The 22649-nt window shown below is 33.9% G+C and overlaps 1 protein-coding gene across 6 annotated transcripts in view; it reads left to right on the plus strand.

Moving 5' to 3' along the window:
• The first annotated feature begins 5372 nt into the window (after positions 1-5372).
• Positions 5373-22649, plus strand: part of HERC4 (HECT and RLD domain containing E3 ubiquitin protein ligase 4) — a 116014-nt gene continuing 98737 nt past the window's right edge. For 2 of the 6 annotated variants that reach the window (XM_016127309.2, XM_036223498.1), the window contains exons 1-3: positions 5374-5730; positions 6957-6987; positions 7435-7739. In XM_016127309.2, coding sequence (XP_015982795.1) covers positions 7514-7739 — 226 coding nt within the window. In that variant the 5' untranslated portion in view covers positions 5374-5730; positions 6957-6987; positions 7435-7513. Of the gene's footprint in view, positions 5731-6956; positions 6988-7434; positions 7740-12101; positions 12235-22649 lie in introns of all 6 variants that reach the window. The other 4 variants (XM_016127313.2, XM_036223500.1, XM_016127310.2 and 1 more) reach the window with 4 other exon arrangements.

Genomic DNA, 22649 nt, shown 5'->3' on the forward strand with positions numbered 1-22649 from the left:
TTAAAGACTACACAGATGAAGTTGGTCATTTGTTAAAAATTAACAGCTCAAAACACTTGAATTCAGCTCTTAATATCCTTGTATTAACAAAGAGTATTTCTCCTTTTCAAAAAAAAGTAAAACGGCAACTCAACTGCATGGCATTTTTCTTGGGTAAACATTTTTGTCATTTTAATATAGTTAAACTGTGCTCAGGTCATATGACAACTATAATTTTTCTCCTAGGAACTTCCTTTACAGTCATTTCTTCTCAACTGTTCCTTTAAGCTACTGGATCTTACACTGAGACTATAAGAATACATTTTCAAACTCCAATGACAATCTATTCACAAAAATGCTTGTATTTTTATTTATTTCTGGATGTTAGCTATTTTGTGGTCCTCTGTGCTGCGTTTATAAGATTTTTAATACTTAATTAGGAATCTGAAATGTGTTGTCAATTCCCCTTATAAAGAGTGATAATCAAATAAGATGCTCAGAAAAGCTATTTCCTTTATACCATTACTTTGAAAGTTATTAATAAAGGTTTCAATAGATAAAGATAATCATGCTGTGCCTAATTTCTATTCAAGGAAGTACTACTGTTAATTTGACAAAGATCTGTAGACCTGTATGTTTAATTTTACACCTGATCCTACTATTTTAGGGCAGTGAGATATGCTGCTCAAGTATATACACATATATGTATATTTTGTATATATGTATGTTTCTTCGTATATATGTGTTTGTGTGTGTATATATGTGTGTGTGTGTGTGTGTGTGTGTGTGTGTGTATAATCTTGCCCTTTGACTTGTTAAAGGTCATATTGCTGATTTAGGTTTGTATGGGACCTGGCAGAAGGAAGAAAATAGAGTGAACTTTCCAGATTTTATATTTCTGACTCCTAAATTGTAACTTTCCAACCTCAGATATCTTTATAAGACCCTTTGAAATCAGTATCAATGAAATAGTTCAATTTGCTATCTAAAAGTTTGACTATTAAGCGCCAATAGTTGAGATTCCTCCTCTTTATTGCTATTGTTTTCTTTAAAAGAAAAAGACATAGACTTAAAAAGATTCATATAAGTATAGATCCCACACTTCATACTGTATTACTTTAGTGATGCTTATTATTAGAACTTGCACAATCCTCATCTTATGATTGCTGTGGGATAAAATTAATTTTAAAGCATATTTTATTATACAGTTGAGTCTTTGTTTTTAAAAACAACTTTCATTCTCTACTGCTACAAAAAAGAAACAGGGCATTTTGAGTACTTTCTCTGTTCAGAAAGTATAGTAACTACAGCAATCGCATTGTAATTTCAAAGGCATGACCATATCCCCACATACTGGTCAAGGGCCACATTACATGTGATTTTTCAAGCTTATGCCAGTTTGAATGCCAGTTGAATTCCTGTAATAAGAGGAAGAAAAACAAACACAAAGAAGTTATCGAGAGTTATAAAAAGAGGCTTTAAAAAAAAATGTTTCTGATATTCACATGAACATTACTACTGTTTCACACTGGAATACTATGAAGGAAATAGAAACCAGGATGTAAATTTGGACCAGGAAAGGAGGTGAGTATAATTGTGAGAATGAACATTGAGAAGAATTCCATAATAAGCATCCAGAATTATTATTCTTTATGCCATAGATTAAGTTGCATACAATTGTTTTGCTTGCATCTATTAAAAAGAAGGGCCAAATTTTCTTCCATGAGTTCTCATTTATGTGGCAGAAGAGAGTTCCTTCTCCCATTTCACTTTACTTCCATCACAACCACCTTAATCCTCACCACTATTTTCTCTCATTTGAATTATTGCAAAAGCCTGCTAAATAATCTAACTTCCTTCATTTTGATCCTCTTCTAATTCAGCAATCTTATTTAGATCAGCAGCAAATGTAATCCTTTTCTTGTCCCTTCTCCTAGCTTAAAACCTTTGAGTAGTACTTAGAATAAAACTCTTTAATGTATCCTACTTTATCTGGACTCTGATGGCCTATAACCAAATATATCCAGTACTCCTGTGCTTTATCTATACTAATTTTCTTTTGGTTCCTGGAAAAGGCCAAGTTCTTTCCTCCCTCACGGGCTTTGCTTTGCTCCCTCCCCCAGAATGTTTTTCTCAACCCTCTCTTCACAGGGTTTGATCTTTCTGTTTTCAGTTTTAATAGCAATTCCTCCATTGAGGCCTTTGCTATCCATTCTATTTCAAGGACTTTCTCTACTATTTTCCATCTCTACCTCTTGTCCGTACCCTTAGTATTTATTAAAATTGGAAATACTTTTATTTGGCTACCTCCTTGTTTTTTCTATCTCTACTACTAAATTTGCGAAGGCAGCACAGAGTAGGTACTCAGTAAATACTTGTTGAAGAATCTCGTAAAAGATCTGCAATGTATACATTTCAAGCTGAAGCTGTAATGGTAGGTCAAAAGCCAAAGAGAAGAAATGACTATGTGAATGAAAAAAGCAGAACTCTCCAGTTGGAGGGACTTACTGAAGGATCTCAGAAAGTGTGGCTGTGCAACTGCTTAATTAAATTAAGGCTCTAACTTTGGAAAGCAGGAGTGGGTAAAATCACTAGAGGAAGCTGTTATAGTTGTCCAGTCAAGGTGAAATCTGTGATTTGGTGGCAATTTTGAACAGTACCATTCTGTCCTTTCAAAGTTAACAACAAAAAGATTAACCTTGCCACAGATTCCATTTCCCCATCGTTGGAACTTAGGTTATTAAAATTTTTGCTATTAGAGATAACATTACAATAAAATCTTTGTTCATACTTTAATTTTCCTACCTCTTGTTTTTTTCTCTCCTATGAGAATTGAGAGAGTGGCACATAGTAGGTACTAATAAAGTTTTGTTAAATACATCTTGTATTTCCTTAGGACAGGATCCAAGAAGTGATATAATACAGGCAAGTAGTTTAGTGCAATGTCTTACAATAAATATTGCTATTATTAACTATTGTTAAGTGAAATTTATTGTCTCTTGAAACACGTTGTCAAATGTATTTATAAAAAGGTTGTGATCATTTAAAATGCTGCTAGCACCATTAATTAATTCAATAAATAATTTTTGAGCACATGCTGTCAGCCAGAAAGTGTTCAAGATATTGGGGAATAGAGCATTGAGCGAAATGGACAAAATCCCTGCCTTTATGGAGTTTTCACTCTAGTGGAAGGAACAAATACTTATATATTTATCTTTATAATATATATTTGTAGATTATACATAATTATTTTTTATTTATCTACATGACATATGTAATATATGTTATACATTTACAAAGTTTATAATAAAATGGATATGATGGTGGATATAAAAGATAATGGACATGAAAGAAAATAAAACAGTATAGGATTATAGAGAGTGAAGGGGTGGTTTTATAGATAGGGTGGTCAGGTAATACTGGAGAGATGACATGAGTAGAAATTTGAATGAAGGAAGTGAGATGAGGTCCATGACCAGCAATGCAGTTAGATGGAAGGGAGCAAGGTAAGAGTAGGACAGGATGAATATCTATTTTAGTGGTGTCTCAACAGTCCGAACATTCTTAGTTTAATGAAAATAATACAATAGGTAAAACAATTTCTTTGTTCTAAATTAAAATTACTTCTTTATTGGTCATATGGAATCCTTTCCCAAAAGTTCTTTTATTACTTGTAGCTCACAAGAGATATTAGTAATAAGAACAGTTTTCATTTATAAAACACTTGCCAGATAAAAGGCACTGTACATGTTAGCTTATTAAATCCCCACAACAACCTAGTGAAATATGAATTGTTAACATCCCCCATTTAGAGAAATTGTAACTGAGAAATAATTTTCTGTAAAACAGATCCATTAGTAAATGTCTATAGGTGTGTTTGGGAGGATAGGACAGAAATTTGAGTTGGCCTGTCAGTTCAGACTCTGAATTCAGACAAATGAGCACCAGAGGCCATATTTCTCATCAATCTCAGGCTGCTTTTATGCAAGAAATTTACATTATCCTAATAACCTTCTGATCCTATAGCTGTCTCACCTTAAAGATAATCACAGACCATTTTTAAAGATCTTGCACCAAAGTTTCATAGATTAAAAGGTACATCTAGAAATAGTCATTCCACTTTCTACAAGTAAGACCTATCATCCTTAAAAATGTTCCAGAGAGAAATATATCCATGTGGCAGAGATAGCTGTCCAGCAGTTCAGGTTCTGTCTTCCATGGTATAAAGTAGTACCTGTGAACTCAGGGATTATTTCTATGTTACGTAGAGGTGGAAGGGATTGGAGTGAATGCCGAAGATTGTCAAGATTGTCGGCAACCACCAGAGAAGCTAGGAGGGAAGTATGGAAAGCTGAGAACCCAAGCGAAAATCACTCTTGCTGCTACCTTGATTTCAGATTTCTGGCCTCCATCACTGCAAGACAATGGATTTCTGTTGTTTTAAGCCATCCATTTTGTGACATTTTGTTATGGCAGCCCTAGGAAACTGATACACTTATACATATTCATGATCAGACATTTACTAATCTGAACTATACCTTACAGGATTCAGAAATATGACCTATTGAGGAATTCTTCCTAGATTCTCAAACTTCATGCGCAAGTCGCAGGTTCTGGCAAAGTCTAACAAATTATCAAGAGTGCCTTGTTTCAAGTTTTCCTCTCTCTCTTTTTTTTTTTTTTTTAAAGACATTGTGTTAAGACTGGCCTAGGAAATCCGGACTTCGTTCTTATAAAGCAGAGACTCTAGTCTAGCCATATGCATTAATTTTTCTCTGCATGGAGGAGATTCTGTGATATGTTTATCTTCTAAGAAGAGAGCATAAAGTGGTGGCAGCCATTGCTGTACAGGACCTTAACTAGAGGTGCTTACATTTAATGCCAATAGCTTCAGCCAATGCTATGAATATACCTGGCACCCTCAGATTAGTTTCAGTTGAGACTAGGGGATAAAATAAAAGGTTCCACTTTTGTGATCATATGTATGATGGTCCATCTGCTACTTCATATTCTCTTCGGAAAAAGGTAGAATAAAATAATAGACTGGAACCTAGGAGCTGAAAGACAACCAGAACAATCAAAAGTGATTTTCTTCGCTACGAAACTCTTGTACATGCTGTAGCGTTGTTTAAAAAGAAAAAAAAAAAAAAACGCCCACACCTCCGTCGGTCTTCGCAAACTCCAACTTCGGTGGTTGGCATTTACTTCTCAAAGGAACTCAGATCGGTACACCACGCAGGCGCCCGCCTCGGTGTGCCCTGGGAGGATTCCGGCGCAGTCGCGCGGGCGGGGAAGTGGGCGGGCTCGCGCGTGCTCCCCAGTTCACTTCCGGCCGGCCCCTCCCCCTCCCTCGCCTAGCCACCTCCCCCTCTCCCTTCTCCTCCCCAGTCTCTCCCCTAATTCTCCCCACCCATCGTGCTCTCCGCCCCGCTCGCCTCCTGTCCTTCCCCTCCCGCTCCATCCGGGTCGCTGACGGCTGTCTTCGGACTGGACAGCGGTGGCGGCTGCTTTCCTCTGAGGAACCTGGTAAAGTTTAATAGGAGCCGGGGAGTCGAGCAGCGAGCAGAGGTACCTACGCCGACGCTGGAGGAGCCCTGGTGTTCGCCGCCACTGGTTAAAAGAGGAGGTTCCAGGGGCTGGAGACCTGCCTCAGCTGCCGCTCTGCCTAGCTGCCTAGCTTTCTGGAGAGCCTCCGCCCTCCGTCGCCCTGAGCTTCCCCTGCCTTGAGGGGCCGAGTGAGTCGTTGCCCCGGTGGGTTCGGGGGCATGTGACGGCACTAGGGAGGGGGCAGGCCGGGCTGGGCGGATACAGGCCAGCCTGGCGCTGGGTGCTTTCTCAGCGCTTCCTCGCGGTGGGGGGCGGGGGACGAGGGCAGCGTCGGGGCTCCCTGGCCGGGGGGCTAGAATGTCGCACCTCCCTGGGGAAGGGCCCCCTCGGACTGAGGGCCGCGGAGGTGCCGAGCCTCGTCCGCTGATCTCTGCGGCTTCTGCGAGCGGGCGGCCCGCGAGGTTGGGTGTGTGCAGACGATTTCTCTCCCCCGGTTCCCGGCGCTGGTCTGAGTGCACGTTCAGGGAATGATGGAATTAACAACTGCCTCTCACCCCCCTACCTGTTGCTAGCCTTCGGACGCCTTTCCTGTACCCCTTTCTGACTTTTAACAGAAAAGGATGGTTAAACCTCCTGTGTTGAAATCAAGGGGTATTTTTCTGGCTTCTCTTTTTCAAGCAAACAAACAAAAACGGGGAGACAGGGAAGAACTCTCGGGAACTGTCGAGTCTGATGTCCCAAAAGAATGAAATCAGACTTCTGTGAATGGATGGGGTTATGGAATGGGATAGCTTTAGCACTTGCTAGCCCGAATGTAGTAAAGTTAGGTTTTGAAACTTCTTAAGTTCTGTGTAAGGAATGTGGGTAACTTAAAACAAGAATAAGGTTGACTTCTTGTAATTGTTATTTAGTAACGCAATGGGTTTAAAGATCTGTGTAGGTTTAGATGTTTTTACGAAGAAATACCCAGTGTACTGGAAAGTTCTACACATTTCACCACTAAACAATGTCCCAACCCCCATTTCTATTCTTGAAAAATCAGCAATGCCGGGGTTATTTTGCAGTTGTTTTCCATCCTCAAATAATTGTTTCAGAGTCATAGATAGATATGATTGCCCAGGAGAGATATTTTTCAGTTACTGTTACTACTCATAATTGAAAATCCTGAATTTTGGAGAGAATCTTAATATTTAAAGTGCATTTTTTTCCTATATAGTTATGTACATTGATTTAGTTTTAAAGTTAAATTTGTAGTGAGTTCGGAGTGGAATTTAATTTGTAAAATATGATCTTTGGAGGCGATTGTTAAGATTAAGGCTTGATGAGAGAACCATAATTTTCTCTAGGGTCTATTGAGAAGAATAATTGGAAGAGTCATTTAAATTGTGGGAGATTTAAAGTTTCTATTGTTGGTTTTGTTTCTATTACAGATAAGAACTTCAGTTTTCTGTTGATGTGGAGGTAGGTTTTAGAAGGTTTATTTATTCTGTGACTTGCGGGAGATTTCAGAATTTTACATTTCTGTAGTTGGCTAAGCTTTTCATTGTGTAAATACTTGATTTTGGGGACAGTGAATAATTGTCTTATTCTTCTATTAATATTATTTAAAACAAAATTAATCTCATCAATGCACTTAATATTTCCATTAGATTATCTCAAGACAAAAAGTAAAAACTAAATCCCTTTTAAATTTTGCAAAGAAACATGGAGAGTGATGTATTTTCTCTAGACATTTCTATATATGATATATTTTTAAAAATACAACTGATTGGTTTTTTGAAACTGAATGATACGTAGCATAAAATAAATTTAATGTTTGCTATATACAGATTATTATAGCCTAGCACTTGAAAAAGTGATACATCATGTTTTCTTTGAAGTCCTATTAACTTTTTTTTCTCTTCTCAGACCTAGAGATACCTCCAACTTTCCTGTGTTTCAGAAGGGAGTTTTTTATTGAAACTGGAAGACCAAAAGAATTACAAACATGTTGTGCTGGGGAAATGCATCTTTTGGACAGCTAGGTTTGGGTGGAATTGATGAAGAAATTGTACTAGAGCCCAGAAAAAGTGACTTTTTTATAAATAAAAAGGTCCGAGATGTTGGATGTGGACTCAGACACACCGTATTTGTTCTGGATGACGGAACAGTGTACACATGTGGATGTAATGATCTAGGACAACTAGGTCATGAAAAATCCAGAAAGAAACCAGGTAAGTTGAAAATTTTTTTGTTTGCTATTTCTAATAATTACTTAAGTTTGAAATGTCAAATAATTTCTCTAATCCTAAACCCATATTTTTATCAAGCTTTAAAAGCAAATCAGGGCTTAGATATATCCTTGACATTTGAATGCTTCTAAATACTTTAATTATTTTGTGGTTTCCTTGTTTAACTACTATTATAAACTCTTATTGTATAAAGTTTTGGTTTCAGAACATAATTATGGCGGTGTAAAACAATAGAGAAAACCAGTCTGCAGAATATAGATATTTGATACAGATCATATAATTATAGGGTATACATTATGTAGGTCTTTAATAGAAGTTCTGTTCAGTCACATTGGGCAGATTTTAAATGCATTATTTAATGTGGTGTTTTCTATATATCAGAAAGAAAAAAAATTAAGATGAAAGCTTTTTACTTTTCTAAAATATATCCTAATTCTTCTATTTTTCTCCCTGTTATATTTTAAATATATAATTTTATTTGGCTTAGTTTGAAATATCTTTTATTCCCCTAATCATCAAGTTTCAAGTAGCAGCACTAGCTATTAAAAGTTTTGTGACTATTAGATGTCCTTATTTTGTAGTAGCCATATTAGCCAAGTTTAAAGTAATTTGTAGGGTAATGAAAATTTTGAGGAATTTGGTCAGTTACAATTTTATGTTCTGTTTTCCTGGTTATACATACTTTAATCTCAAATATTACCACACTTAAAAATGTCATTGTTATGTGAATTTTTCTTTAATTATGATAACTAAAAATTAACCCTTAAAGTGATAAATTCAGATAAGACTGCAGCTGTACTGATTTAGTTTCTTTTAACTTTTAACTTTAACATGTGGCACTTAAGTATTTTCTGTGGAAGTTATTTTTCTTCACAACTTCATTATTTAAGAGATTTCTAGTGTTAGTCTACTTTTGAGAGATTAATGTAGATATAAAATATTAAGGTATATAATTCATCTCTCATACCAATCTTACCACCATACCATAATTCACTCTTCTATCTTGTAAGTACGATATAGTTTTCATCCCTTCTTGTTGTTTGGGTCTTAATCTCTTTTATTCTGCCTTGATTTGTAATTTAATTCTTTCGGATGAATGGTAGTGATACTTAATAAAGTAGGTTTAATTATTGCATAACCCAGGGTAAATGGCAGATATCTTGTATTCCACTATGAATATTTTATGAAATCTGATAAGATTTTCATAATCTTGGGCATTGCAGTTATGTTGATAGATATGAATGGTAATTTATTGTTATATATTTGTTATCATTGCTAGAGGCAGATCAACCCTTTACCTTTTTTGTTTAGCTTGGAATGCTGCCTCAGGTTGAGATTTTTAATGGGTCTGGGGCAGTTAATATTCTTATATTTTACATGCCCCACAGAAATAACCGAACATATTTTTGTATTGCTTTAACTTCTGGGAGGAAACAGGGCAAGTAGAAATTACAAAATTAGCACATAGAAATTGCCAATATAGAGTTACTGTATTTACTAAGGTTTAAAAATTTTAAATGTTATTTTAAATACCTGTTCTGTGTAGACACTGTTCAGGGTAGACACTGCACTAAAAGTATGATTATAGTGTCTGAACAGCTTTTAACTCTATAGGTGAGATTCTGAGAAATTTAACTAGCCAGAATTTTCTTTGTGGTCATGTTGACATTGTGATGATTGCATTATGACATGTATATCACCCTGTTGGTTCATCCTGGAAGTATTATTTGGTAATATAAAATTGGGAGTGTGGATTTACCTTATTTATGATACCTCATGGTCAGGGTACATCGTAGTCTATGGAGTAGAAAAATAAAAGACATGAACTTTGTTTTTGAAAAACTTGGAGCCCAGATTGGGAGTTAAGGCATATATAAATGAAATACTGGGGAGATTTGAGACTTGACATGATGTGATATGTACTTTGAGACTAGGAAATATAAATGATGGGAAATGTCATTGTGGGATAGAATTAAAAGATTTCTGGTAGAAAATGAAGTCATAAGTTTGATCACATAAATAGCCAGACAATAAATCTGGAGCTGGAATAGCTTAGTTTTTTCAGGAGAGAATCCTGAACCTGAGAAAAGGTTTTTATTACTAGAAGTCCAGGTTCAATGATATATCGAACTATATCTGTGTTACAGAGAGAGGAGAAAGTAAAAGTTCAAAGAGAGGTAGTTGTTCTGATAGAAACTTCTCTCTTAACCTCAGTTTTGATTTAAGGCACTTTAGTGGAAAATTTTAATAATGTTTTTAACAAATTATTTCCCTTGGGAATAGTTCCTTAATGATTTAAATGTACCCCTTCTCTGACCCTTTTTAAAATTTGTGAGTTCGAAGACTGAATTAGAAGATAAGTTCTTATTTAATCGGTTTTAAAGTTTTCTGGTAATGGAATGAGACTGGTTGAATTTCTAGCACAATGTAATAAACATAGTAATTCATTTCATTGGAGCTTTAAACTTGTGTAGAGGGAGCTAAGAATGTTTTCTTATAGAGATTGCCTTCATAACCATACTAAATATTTTATAATAGATAGGTGGCCTCATTCATTTAAGAGTAAGCTATTCCTGAGAGTCATGATAACCCACTGGAGGACTTGGCCTTATAGTATAGTTAAATAGATTTGACCTGTGATCTATTGGGAGAGGTTTTCATCCTGGACATTTTAGAAACCATGGAGGAAGGTTTTACTGATTTTCTTTATTATGCCAAGAGTGCATATTATCTCTGTGTTCAACTCCTTTCTCTTGTATATGTATACTCCTTGCTATCACTACCGGCTTTCTCAATTACTTTTAGAGAAGTGAACATCTATTTCACTTCATGTATGTATTTTCCCTTCATAAGAATTTTTTAACTTTTTTTTTTTTTTTTTAGCTAGTGGCTCTCAGTTTAATTCATAGCTATATTTATAGTAAATCTTTAATATGCTAGGTCTGTGCACCTAAATGAATTGTTCTATTTTTATACCTTCAAATTCACTTCTAAAGATTTTAAGATAATGTAGGAACTGAACTTTTCTTAACAAGATCATTTACCCACTATATTTCCATTCAGAGGTATAATTTGGTAACTGGTCCTAAATGTGTTATGTACATCTATTTCCAATTGTTTCATTTGAGAAACAATAGTATTTTTATCAAATTTAGAAATAATGTGATAAAGTTCTGTCAAATATGACAGTTTTGATACCTTTCTGTGGTTTGCAAAGTTCTTTCAAATATATTTCATTTACTCCTCACAACAGTCTTGTGTGGTAACTAGGGTGGGTTTTATGGTCCCTATTTTACAGATGAGGAAATTCAAGTTAAAAGAGAGTAAGAAACTAACCATTAGGCTAGCAGATAAGAGACTACTCTAAATCCTATGATTTTTTCCCTCCCATCTTTGGAAGGTAGAAGAATATTTATTTACCTAGGAGGAAACTAGTTTCCATTGGTATTTTAATGTAATTCTGAGTGTTAAAAAAAAATCTCTTAAAATAATTATTTTATAACTAAGGATATACAACGAAGATACCATGTTTTATCATCCCCCTTGTCCCCAACCCCCGCCCCGCCTTCCTGTGCATAAATTTAAAGAGAAGCCATTTTAGGAAACATAAGAAAGTTGAGAATTCTGTTTTAAAGATGTAATTTTGTACCAAAACAAACTAAAAATTCAAATAATATATTTCATTCTTTAATCAAAGACTAACTTGATTAGCAAAGCCAGCAATAAATTAAATTTGAAATAATAGGTTAAAACGTATTATAGCTCATGCTCAATTTTTCTACAGAAGATACAAAGATTATGAGCATTGATTCTGTTTCCTATATCCAAAAATGGTAATTTCTACTGATGGGTCATTCCAGTAAAGAATTTTGGTCACATAGGAATAATTACTTGCTTGTCTTTCTTGCTTCATTTTCTGACCTCCTCTCTCTGTACATAAAACATAAATCTGTAAATGAACTCGTTAAAATATAGTTAAAATTTAATAAGTAATATAGGAAAATGTATAACATGAAAAATAAAATTCACTTAAGAACAGATTAAAAATACCAAATTATCCCACGTATTTCTTACTGAAGCAAAGCATATAATACCAAAGAAGCTCATTATATTTTATAACTTCTAATTTTAATGATACCTTCTAAGGAAGAGAAAGACGGAGATGATTTGAAGACTTGAAAAAAATAATTACTTGAGTCAGAAATGGAGGCTTGCTTTGGACACTTTACTTTGAGAAACGTTAGTGCCCAAGAATCACAGTGTCAAGGGTAGGAACAAAAAAATCATAATGCAAACAGATGACTACTGTTAGAGAGATGTATAATAATACTTTACTTTGTGTAGGACCCTACATCTGAGGAATTTCAAGAGCATTACACAATAACTCATGGTTCCTTTCAAAATGCTTGTGACACAATTTGCAAGAATTATCCTCATCTTAGGGGATAAATTTACGGAGAAATGGCAGCACAAGTTGGTAAGTAACTTGTCAAAACAGCAGGTGACTGGTGAACAGCTATAAATTAAATCTGAAAATTTAAGTCTACCAGTCTCCTACCTTATTCACTAAATTATGCTTATGTTTAGAATTATTTACAGTAATATCTTCTATTCGAGGCAGGTCAAATACTAATGCACAGATTGTTTCTTTGCCATTCTGTTTGATGGCTTATTGAAATCATTATTTTGCCAAGATCTTGCATTGTGATACCACTTTGGTACTTCATTATAAACTTGTGTGGTATGAAGAATATTTAAACACTTGAACAAAAACCTGTTATGGTGACACTCAGTCTTTTCTCTTTCCTCTGTTATATACCATATTCTATATCCCTTTGTTGTCTAATGCTATGCTGTGCTACTATCCAAGGTTGAGTAGTTATTGTTGTATCAAGTCTACCATGTATTTCTCGGTAGGATGCATTGTTTGGTGAATGCTTTCTCAAACCTTTAACCCACAGGGAAGACAATAATAGCAGTAAATGTCTAATCGGAGCAGTTAAACAAATAGAGGCTTCTTAAAAGGATTTGGAAATAATGATTTTTCTTTGTGTTTAATATGTTAGTGTTTTTATCTAATTGGAAGTGAGCCATGTACTGTCCTTGAAAGAACTGGAGTATGGCAGATTTTAGTTTCATAGTTTGGGCATCTATTAAGGATTCTTGTTGCAGATGACAGCCTAGGTGGTCTTGTTTCCATCATTTTCTTAGTAAGTATTCTTTGGGTTCCGTGTCCCAAATATGCTGTATGAATGTCGTACTATTAAAGCTCATTTCTTACAAACCCCATATATTTTTTAAATTGCTTTGAATAAACAAATTAAGTCTCACTTCATAGATATTTAGTTTTCTTCTGCTATAAAGCATATGAGGTACTTTAGATACCAAAGAAAACCTAGTAGAGGAAATGTATTCAGACATTGTTAACAAGATTTCTTTGGACTAGGATTGTGTTAGTAAGAAAAGTGGGAATTGTTAAGGAAGAAACTTATCAAAGAACCCATGGTTTATTTCCTTTCAGCTTCTATGGATTTTTCCCCCATGTTGATGGAATTAAAAAGGCAATAATTGTTTTTATATCCTAATGAATCATGATAGTTATTTTACATGCAAGAACAATCTGTGCCATGTACAATAGTATCGTTGGAGTTATTTTTGTTAAAAGGAAAATTTCTTGAATTTTGGTGGTTCAGTTTTAAATCGAAATATTGTATTTACCTGAAATTATTTTGTCTTCAGTTATAGCATGGCAGAATTTTAGTTTAGCTTTTCTTGGCCATAAAGAAAGCATTCTAGAATCCTTTAGTAGTGTGTTTTTCACATTACTTTAAAATAGCCTATTATTTATTTTTTAATATCTAAGTTTAGTGTCATTTTGTTCCTTTGCTAAGTGTCATACGTGCTATTCTGAAATAACATTTTTAGTTTTTTATAGTAATTTTTCTAATTACAAAAGCATTACATATTCTTGGTAGAGAATTTGGGAAATATAGGAAGGTGAAAATCAACTATAATGCCATCATGCATAGATAAATACTTATATGTCATTTGACAGTTTTTCTGTACTCATAAATGTTTCCGATTACAGACTGGGAGTATATTTTTTTATCTCAACTTTTTTTTTTCAACAATAAGTGAATAATAATTTAGTATTTCTCTCTTTTAAAATGTTGTTTAGGGATATTGTTAATGATAATTTAACATTTCATCATTTCAATGTGCCAAAATTTGTGTTCTACTTTTTTTAGACTTTATTCCCAGATTTTTGTTATAATTAATGCTGCCATGAACATATATATAAATTGAGTCTTTTTTTGCATCTTTATATTTTTAGGAAAAAGAACATCTTTAATTTTAGCAAATGTATTAGGAATGATAGCTAAATTTATTTTAAAAATTTCATACAGTTATACTTCACTTTACAAAGTTGATAGGCCCATAATAAAATACTTGCAAATGTACTTATTTGACGAGTTTTTGAGTATATGTAATGAATATCATTTAAAAGATATAGAAGGGAAGGTAAAACAAGTGCACACATAAACAAATGCATGTTGGATGTGCTAAGATGAATAGAGTGCAGTGTAGAGGTGAAAATTGTAGCCATTTGGAATGGAGTAGATTGTAGTGGGTTTCTGTAGGGAAAAGAGCATATGAACTGGAAGGATATATAGTATTTTGAGGAGGAAAGAATGATGAAGAGTGCTTTATAGGGAAAGAAGCTCAAATGGTTATAGCCAAATTTGAGGTCTGTCACGTCCATTTAACTGAAATCTCTGAGAATAGTGAGAAGATTGTAAAGGTACAATTGAGGTCAGATTATAGAATTACTCATATTAGGGAGCTAGGATTTAATTGATAGTTTGTAATAGGAGATACCAGTTTTCGTAGAAGAGGGGAGAGAATTTGGAGGTAAAGAAATTGGTTAAGCTATAATGGTAATCCTTTAAAACAAAGAAAAGGAGTAAGTAGATTAAGGAGAGATCAGGGAGGCAGAAAGAATGGGCAGGCTTTGGTAACCATATGAGAGGTAAGGGTAAGGGAAGGTTAATCAGTAATTAGAACTGGGGAGTCTGGGAAAAGGAGGAATTAACTACTTTGTTTTAGGAGAGATAAAAGATTTGGTTAGGTGAATTTTGTTTTAAACTTGGTAATAATATTCAGTGATCAGTAAGGAATTCAGTACTGTTAAGTGGGGAGAAAGATCTGGGCTAAAGGCATGAAATGTTTTATTTCTAGCTTTGTTTCATTTTCAGTTTAAAGTAGGTTAATATTCTAGCTGTAAATTTCTTCCTGGATCCAACCTGTCAAGTAATTAATAAGCATTAACAATACCTAATTTTATGCTTTTGGGAGATTGTTTAAAGTATGCACACAATATAACACTTTTTGTAAATTTAAGGTAACCCAAATGGTTGCTTGCTTTACTTCATCTGTTTTCTAAATTTGAATTTTTATGTGCAGATAAAATTAAAGCATTGGTTTCTCAGGTATCATCTGGTAGCCTGCTTATTTGAATTTTATTAACAGGTTCATTTCTTATTCTTGCTTAACTGACACAAACCTATTGGTTAATTATGTCTAACATGACTTCCTTCCAGATTTTACTGGGAACAAAGCTTTTGAGGTCACAAGATACAATCATATAGAAGTTGCTTTTGATTCTACTGATAGCTGAAGTAACTGTAACTATTAAGTTGTATATGTACTGGCATGTAATCAAGAACCCCTGGGAAATGTACAAAGAGAAGGCTGTTGCTACTTAAAAGGGAAATGGGAGTGGGGAAGGAACAGGGTCAGGCTGAAAGAGACCCTAAGGAGCAGAATTAGGAGCATCTGAAAAACAGTTGGAGGAAAGTTTAGCTGTTTTACCTATAAGTTACTTGAAGAAGTTTGTGATTTTTTTTTTTTTTTTGAGTGCGACGTGATGAGAGTAGAGGTTAGATTGCTTCTTATAATTGATCCCAAATATTTGCCAGTACCAGTACATTTATACTTTCTGATTCCCGATCCAAGTATTGCTGAGCTCTAGATTTCATAACTAGGCTCTCTAATAGTAATGAACTTCATGGACCTATACTTCCCTTCTGAAGGTAAAAGGTAATTAGGTAAAAGTCTGACAAGTTGGTGTTATCTCTGTCTAAACATAGGTCTATTTCTATATTCATTTGGGGAGTAGACTCTACAATTGGAAATAGTGGGAAAGGAAACAGTTAAAACTTAGTATGAAAATGTAAAGGGAGGAGAAAGGTTATAAACCTTATGATAAGAAATATTATTTAGAATATATTATTTAGATACTAGAATGCTGATATTTAAAAATAAAAATAATAATCACCATTTTGTACCAGCCACTATATCCTTTATGCCTCATCCAAAAGTCTTCAAACCACCCTGCAAAGTACATACTAGCTCAATGTTATTGGTGAGGTAAATATAACTTCAAGAGGTTAAATAACTTGCCCAAAGTCAAAATTAAAACAGGGTGGGAAGAAGAGCTAATTAGATGTTAAGAATGGAAGAAAATGCACCATTTTTAAGAGCAAGAAAAAGATAAAATGACTCCAGGAATAACCTAAGAAATGTTTAAGACCTATATGAAGACTTGGAAACACTTGCAAGGGACACAAAAATCTTGAACAAATGGAAACCACATTCGTGGATAGTAATATTGAACCTACACAAACCTGTCAGTTTTCTCTAAAATTAATTTGTCAATTTAATGTGATCCTAACAAAAATACTAAGTCAATATTTTTTGAGAACTAGACAAATGGATTCTCTAATTCATGTGAAAAAATAAACCAAAGTATCCAAGAAAACTCCGAAAAATAAAGAGCAGAAATATATATAACTAAATATTAATGTATATTAATTTTAAAGTCTTAATAGTTACAACTGCCTGAAAAATTGATATGTTAAACCAATAAAACAATATAAAACCCAGTCAAGGCATAGACTCAAATCACCTTAAAGCAGTGGAGAAAAATTCAGTTGGGGGCGGCTATCAGTAAATAATCTCGGAATAAGTAAGACCATCATCTAAGGCAGGGGTCTCCTTGGACCGGTTACCAATAAGTGGCCTATTAGGAATTGGGCTGCACAGCAGGAAGTGAGCAGCAGGCAAGTGAGGGAAGCTTCATAAGTATTTGCAGCTGCTCCCCATCACCTCATCATCACCTAAGATCCTCAGGCATTAGATTTTCATAGGAGTACTGGTCCCTGGGGCCAAAAAGGTTGGGGACTGCTGATCTAAGGAATAAAGTTTGATTAATACCTTATTTTATGTATATGGTTGGATAAATTCCAGGTGAATCAGATATTTCAATGTAGTGATAAATGTGGTCAAAGAAAACATGGACAAATTTGTTTATTATTTTGGAGTCAGGAAAACTTTTCTGACTGAATTGTGAAGAGGCATAGACAAGATAAACTACATAAAAGTAAAAATAATTTTCTTAGGTAGAAATCACTGTAAACAAAGTTAAAATGGTAAAATATTTATGATGCATTAACAATCAAAACACTAATCATCTGGATATAAAGCACTCCTAGAAATTGATGAGATAAAGAGACAACAATCCAGTAGCAAAATGGGCAAAATATATGAACAGGCAGTTCACAGAAAAGGAAATAAAATTGCTTTTAAACAAATGAATACTTTCAGCTTTGTTAATATTAAGAAAAATTTCAGAAAATGACAATGAGGTACCATTTTTTCATATATCAAGTTAACAAATCCTTAAGTTTCATTATGTATTCTGTGCGGTGAGGCCGTCAGTAAACAAGTTTTCATAAGTTGTTAGTATAAATTGATAAATTCTTACGAGGGTGTTTGGCCTGCATTTGTCAGAATTACAAATTTACATACCCTTTCTCCACAAAGTCTAAGAATATAACCCATGCTCTGATGGCTACATTCGTATATCTACTAAATGACTTATTACTGTGCCATTGTTCATAACAGCAAGACATTAGAAAGGACCTTGTGCCTATCTGTTGGGAACTGGTAAAATAAGTTATGGGAATTGGTAAAGTAATATGGAAAGATCTCTAAGATACATAAAGTAAAAAGAGCAAGGTGTAGAACATTGTGGAGAAAGCTGTATGTTTATACACACACATTTGTATTTGCATATAGTTAACTGAAAAAAAACCCTGGAAGGACACCAACAACTAGTAATGGTAGTTACTCTGGTGCGAAGGTAAGATAAGGGGTGAGAACTATATCTGTGAGGACATAGATTGTAGACAACAGATTTTTCACAGCATACCTCTTTTTTAAATAATGTAAACATGTTATCTTAATTGTTTTTAAAGGGTAGGCTCTTGAATTAGAATGCTTGGATACAAATCCTGGCTCAGTTACTTTTTAGCTATGTTAGCTAGGGCACATTGCTTAACCTCTGTGCCTGTGTTTTCTTCTCTAAAATTAGGATAATCATGCCAAACTCCTAGGGTGGTTATAAGGATTGAGAAAGCACAGGAAGTGCAAAGAGCAATGCCTGGCATGTGATAAGTGCTCAATAAATGTTTGCTTAAAATAAAACTGTTAATATTAGAGTGGGAATTTAATTTTAGGCCTGCCTTACACAGAAGTGGTAAAATGCTGTTTCTGTATTTATCATAGACAATATTTGTCTTTTCATTTACAACTAAAGTTCAGGTATTCCACAAATGAGTGTCTTTCTACTATGTCTCAGAAATTGTGTTAAGCATGAAAGTACTTCTTTACCCTTATTCTTCAATTACCTTATTGTATCTCGTGTTCAAAGATTATGCCCAAATTTCAAAAAAAAGTATGTTTGCGATGCCTAGAGCTATTGCTGTATTGGAGCAAGGTATAAAATGAATCATATTCCTTTATTAGCAGACTTTAAAGATATAATGATACAGAAAAGTTAAAAGATGCCATTTTATTCCTATGAGAAGCACATAAATGATGGAAGTAGATTCATCATTTATTGTCAAAAGTTTATTTAATGATGAATAATTAGAAGGTGTCTTAGTCTATTCAGGCTGCTATAACAAAATTACTCTAGTCTGGGTGGCTTAACCAACAAACATTTCTCACAGTTCTTGAGGGTTGGAGAGTAAGATCAAGGTCCTAGCAGAGTCGTTGAGGACCCCACTTCTTGGTTCACAGATAGCTGTCTTCTCACTGTGTCCTCACATGACAGAAAGCTTTCTGGAAAGTGCATTAATATCATTCATGAGGGCTCTACCCTCATGATCTAATCATCCCAAAGGCCCACCTCCTACTACTATCACATAAGAGGTTAAGATTTTAATATAAATTTTGGGGTTACACAGATATTCACTGTGTAACAGAAAGTATAGTTTATGTACTGATACATTCAGGAACATAGACACTTGACTAAATTCTAGTTTTCACACTTAAATCCTGCCCCTCCTTTAAATTTAAAATAAATACAATTGATTATACCTCTCTACTCTTATCTTACATTGTAGTTATTTTAATACCAGTGTGCCTAAATTTATTTACTTAATATATAAATATGCTGTTAATAAACAAGATCCACTGCTTATTTGTTGCTTGGCTAAAAAAGAAATTTACACATCAAGAAAATCAAGAAAAATATACATAGTTTTGAGATCATAAAACTGATAAAAACGTGAACAGAAAAAGAACGTTAAATGGAAATCATTGTTAGCTATCTCCAGCTCTCTAAAACAAACTGCAAAAACTACTCCTCCTCCTTTTCTATTAATACTTCTTGAATGCACTTAGGTTCAAACCTTAGATTTACTTTAGGGTCTGCTTCCTAGCCGATAGCACCAACATTGACTCAGTTGCCAAATCTTATTGGTTCTTTTCTTAATAACTCCTGTGTTTCCTTTCCTTGGTAAATGGCTAAATATGTGACCTGCAGCTAGTTACGGGCTTTTCATTTCCTCCTATCTCAATCTAAAATTTTTAAAAATTCTAGTTAGACCGTTACTAGTCTATGCAAAAACTGTGGCAATGGCTTTCTAATTGATTTTGTTCCAACCCATTCTTATTAATTCAGGGTTAATCTTTCTGAGGCATATTTCTATTTCTGTTTCTTGAATTTGCATAGCTGAAGTACCATCTCCTATATCTCGCTGGTCACTCTTATAAGAACTCAAGTCATGGGTTTTGTGCAGCACCAAATACAGCCACTTGGCATTCAGTAAATTATAAATTGCATTAATATCTTCCTATTTTATGTAATTATTTGGAAAAAAATCTTCTCTACCCTGTCAGCTCTTGGATGGTAGAAACCTTACTTTATCTTATACTTCTTTGTCATTATGGTGACAACCTTGGTACATACAGAAGGAACACAGATGAGTATTGAATGAACAAGTGATCACTAAATTTTATTGGATGTGCCATAGGATGGGAAGCAAATCATAGGTAGACATTTCTTTCATTGAGCTTGATGATCATCAGCTGTGTTATAACCAAAATTTGAAAATTTAAAACTATTCTAAGATATGGTAAAGTTGGTGTGGTCATAAGAGGAAACAAGAATGAGGCTTGGAAGAAGTTTATTATACTCAGGTCCCAGAGAGAGGGGTCACCACCTGCTACACAAGGTTATAGGGGAAGACACCAGGGTAGGCAGGAAGCAGAAGACAGGAGCGCAGAGATTTAAGATTATGGTTTTTGTTGGGCTTCCCTGGGAAAGGCAAGACTGGGCAAAATAAACAGTTTAGAACTGGCTAGTTTGATTAATTTCTTCAAGCTTTGGGCTATAGTGTTCTTTGTTTCTATTTCTTGGTACCTGGCCAGGGACAATTTAGGGTAGGGAAAATATTGGCTTGGTGTGTAAGAGATAGGGACACGGTTGGTGGTATAAACTCAGGATTGGTTGGTTTGCATGTGAAAGGTGTGCTAATTGGCAAGTGTTCTTTTAGGAATTAGCTAGCCCTGGGAGGGGCCATCTGTCCTGGACTGTAAGTTCTCCTCCCCTACCCCAATGTCAAAGCATCAAGAATACAGAAAAAGAAAATATAGGCAATATAATTGGCCCTGTGATAAATGGATACCACATGTGCAAATAAACACAATCTAAAAAAAAAAAAAAATACAGAACCAGTAGGTTCATTCTTGCTTGTGTTAAAAAGAAATTGAAGTAAAGCAACTATTTGATATTATATTTATGTTGGAGTCCTTATCTTTCAACTTCTTTCCTATTTAAAGCAATTAGTTTCATCGGTTCCTAGACATCTAAAAAGGACTTTTCTAAAGAAAAAATATTGTAAACCCATAAGTATTTATAAAACTTTAAGTATATTTTGAAAATAAATTATTAAAGCAATGTTATTTATATTATTAGCAAAAAGACAGTTCAATAAATAGTGCCTTTATTTGTGAAGTAGGGATGATGGTACACTTACCTTGTGATGTTACGAGGATTAAAGGAGATTAAATAAAATGCTTTAGCACAGTGCCAGGCACATAGTAAGCTCTTTATGTATGTTCACTGTATACTTCTCTGTAGATAGAATTCATAAAAGGGGTATGAACTTGTAAACATCCAAATAAAGAATATTAAAAATTGAATTAATTATATTTCTATCTAAGCATTATTTTATTATGGGCTGTCTACTATGACATATAAGTTACTTTATATTAACTATAGATTCTGGCAGAGAACTCATTAAAATGTTTTCATGACCTTGGGTTGTACCATTCAAAATTCCTATTGGTAATTATTGGTAAAATAAAAGAGAACAAACACTTTAATGTAATTTTTTGATATTTAGTTTTATTTAGATCTTAATTTGTTTTATAATGTACCTTATGATCATTATATACATTATATTAGAGAACCTTTAAAAAATGTCAATAAACAATAATTTTACTTTAGGAATAGAGATTAAGTGAAGTAGCCTCTTGGTTATTTATTATCTCTAACAAAATTAGCCATATGATTATTTAAAGTAAAAAAAGCATTCTGACTTAGTTATTAGTGCTATTCACTAATCTTAAATGATTAATGTCTTTATCTTTCAAAAGTCAATCAAAATATATCCGTTACACATTCAGTTGTTTAAGAAATTAAAGAACAATAAAAGAAGAAAAAAACCACTTGTAGATAATTAGTGTTGACAATTTAAAGATATATTTATTTTTCCAGTCTTTTTTCTGTGTATATATTTAAGCTGCATGCGACTTTTTTTCTGTGTGTTTGTGACATTTTTAAACAACAATGGAGTTATATAGTATCTTTTTAATTTTATAAAGAGGTAACTTGTGAAATTTAAATTTTTAGAGATGGATTTTAAGTGTACCTTGTGTTGCTCTTGTTAGAGTTTTGAGTTATTCAGAGAGAAGAGGAAAACTATGTTTATAGCAACTAGTGAGGCATGATAGGACAGAGGATTTTGAAACTTAAGCTGTAGCAGAATTAAATATCTGGTAGAATTACTAAGGAGTTGAAATGGTGCCTCTTTAGCTATTTATCAAAGTAAATTCTTCCTGACCTTGGTTTTGTAATTGTTGTCAATATGGTTGTGCTTGTTGATATTTGTACCAATACTGTTTTTTGACCCTATTGCTTGAACATAAAACATCAACATTTTTGTTGCTTATCTAAAACTTCGCTCGTTGTTCAAACTTTAAGGTTCAGTTTTTTAATATTAACATTATGTGTAGGACTGCATTAACTCATAGACTTCATTAAGAGTTAAGATCAGTTGCAGACTTGGGTCATGCTTTGTAATTGTGCTGTTATACCAGATAATCCCTGATTTATGAATGAATTGTATTTTTTAAAACTTTAAATTTTTCTTTGCTTATAGAAATATTGCTAGATATCAGAAATAGATTTTCAAACAATCTTCTTTAAAACACATTATACCTAAGTATAATATTTTATTAATAATTACATTTAACTGA

The sequence above is a fragment of the Rousettus aegyptiacus genome, unplaced genomic scaffold, assembly GCF_014176215.1.
Source record: "Rousettus aegyptiacus isolate mRouAeg1 unplaced genomic scaffold, mRouAeg1.p scaffold_m13_p_6, whole genome shotgun sequence".
Taxonomy (NCBI): domain Eukaryota; kingdom Metazoa; phylum Chordata; class Mammalia; order Chiroptera; family Pteropodidae; genus Rousettus; species Rousettus aegyptiacus.